This window comes from Entelurus aequoreus, linkage group LG13, assembly GCF_033978785.1.
Source record: "Entelurus aequoreus isolate RoL-2023_Sb linkage group LG13, RoL_Eaeq_v1.1, whole genome shotgun sequence".
Taxonomy (NCBI): domain Eukaryota; kingdom Metazoa; phylum Chordata; class Actinopteri; order Syngnathiformes; family Syngnathidae; genus Entelurus; species Entelurus aequoreus.
In genome coordinates this window covers 5752381-5753735 of record NC_084743.1, presented here as the reverse complement: position 1 = coordinate 5753735, position 1355 = coordinate 5752381, and the positions used below count along the sequence as shown (strand labels likewise).

The 1355-nt window shown below is 41.3% G+C and overlaps 1 protein-coding gene across 1 annotated transcript in view; it reads left to right on the top strand.

The window, feature by feature from the left end:
- The first annotated feature begins 992 nt into the window (after positions 1–992).
- The window catches only part of LOC133663099 (dehydrogenase/reductase SDR family member 13-like), a 19084-nt gene continuing 18721 nt past the window's right edge, over positions 993–1355 (top strand). The window contains exon 1 of the mRNA XM_062067319.1: positions 993–1309. Coding sequence (XP_061923303.1) covers positions 1180–1309 — 130 coding nt within the window. The 5' untranslated portion in view covers positions 993–1179. The remainder of the gene's footprint in view (positions 1310–1355) is intronic.

The window sequence follows — 1355 nt, the reverse complement described above, 5'->3', positions numbered from 1 at the left end:
CAGTGGTCCCCAACCACCGGGCCGCGGCCGCACAAGAAATAAAAAAATATAGATTTTTTTTTTTTTTTTTTTTAATTAAATCAACATAAAAACACACAATATATACATTATATATCAATATAAATCAATACATTCTGCAGGGATACAGTCCGTAAGCACACATGATTGTATTTCTTTATGACAAAAAATATATATATATATTTTTTTATTTTTTTTACTCTGCTGTGCAATATGTTTTTAACATTTTATTATGTTTTTAAATTTTAAATTGTTTTATTATTGTTGTTGTCTTAAGACTATTTTATGTAGGTTTATTTTAAAAGCACTGAGCTGGATTGCTGTCCAATTTCGTGGTTTCCATACAATGACAATAAAGATATTCTTCTTCTTCTACACAATCTCCCACGGCACACCAGACTGTATCTCACCGCACACTAGTGCCGCGGCACAGTGGTTGAAGAACACTGGGTTAGAGTGTCCGCCCTGAGATGGGTAGGTTGTGAGTTCAAAACCCCGGCCGAGTCATACCAAAGACTATAAAAATGGGAGCCATGACCTCCCTGCTTGGCACTCAGCATCAAGGCTTGGAATTGGGGGTTAAATCACCAAAAATGATTGTCGAGCGTGGCCACCGCTGCTGCTCACTGCTCCACTCACCTCCCAGGGGGTGAACAAGGGGATGGGTCAAATGCAGAGGATAAATCTCACCACACCTAGAGTGGGTGTGACAATCATTGCTACTTTAACTTTAACTTTGACATGAAGTCATGCCACTTTAGGAAAGACATGGCAAATATATTCTTTTATTTCAATTCATATTTATTTAATGTCCACTTTCTCCATTTTTCCTTGGATTTTCAGTGAGTTTCTGTAGTTCGTAAGAATTCTATTTCAGATGTTTTGAACTTTATGCACCTTTGGATGTCTTTAGCTGCTGTTATTCCTGATTGTGCATCTGTCAGGATTGAGAAAACCGTTGCTTTGTCTGCAGGCTGACTTCTGGTTCTTCCAGTCTGCCGGCAGCTCGGAACAAGGAGGACTTTGTCACGCCCAGGCAGGAAATGGGTGTGTTGGTTTCAAGTCAGTTCAGTCGGCTCAGGCTGGATTTGTGGGACTGATACTGGAAGAACCTGGGAGGAAATATCCTAGCTGACCAAAGCTGTCCAGTACTTTCTGACAATGTTTGTTACTGGCCTGGTTTTAGTGGCGGTGGTAGCAGCAGCTGCATACTGGTATCACCAGGTTGTGGTGAAAGGGAAGCAGTGCACCAGTCCAGCGAGGCTGCATGGCAAGACTGTGATTGTGACAGGTGAGAATGTGGGTTTTTCTCTCTTAAACCAGGACCACTTAAGTCT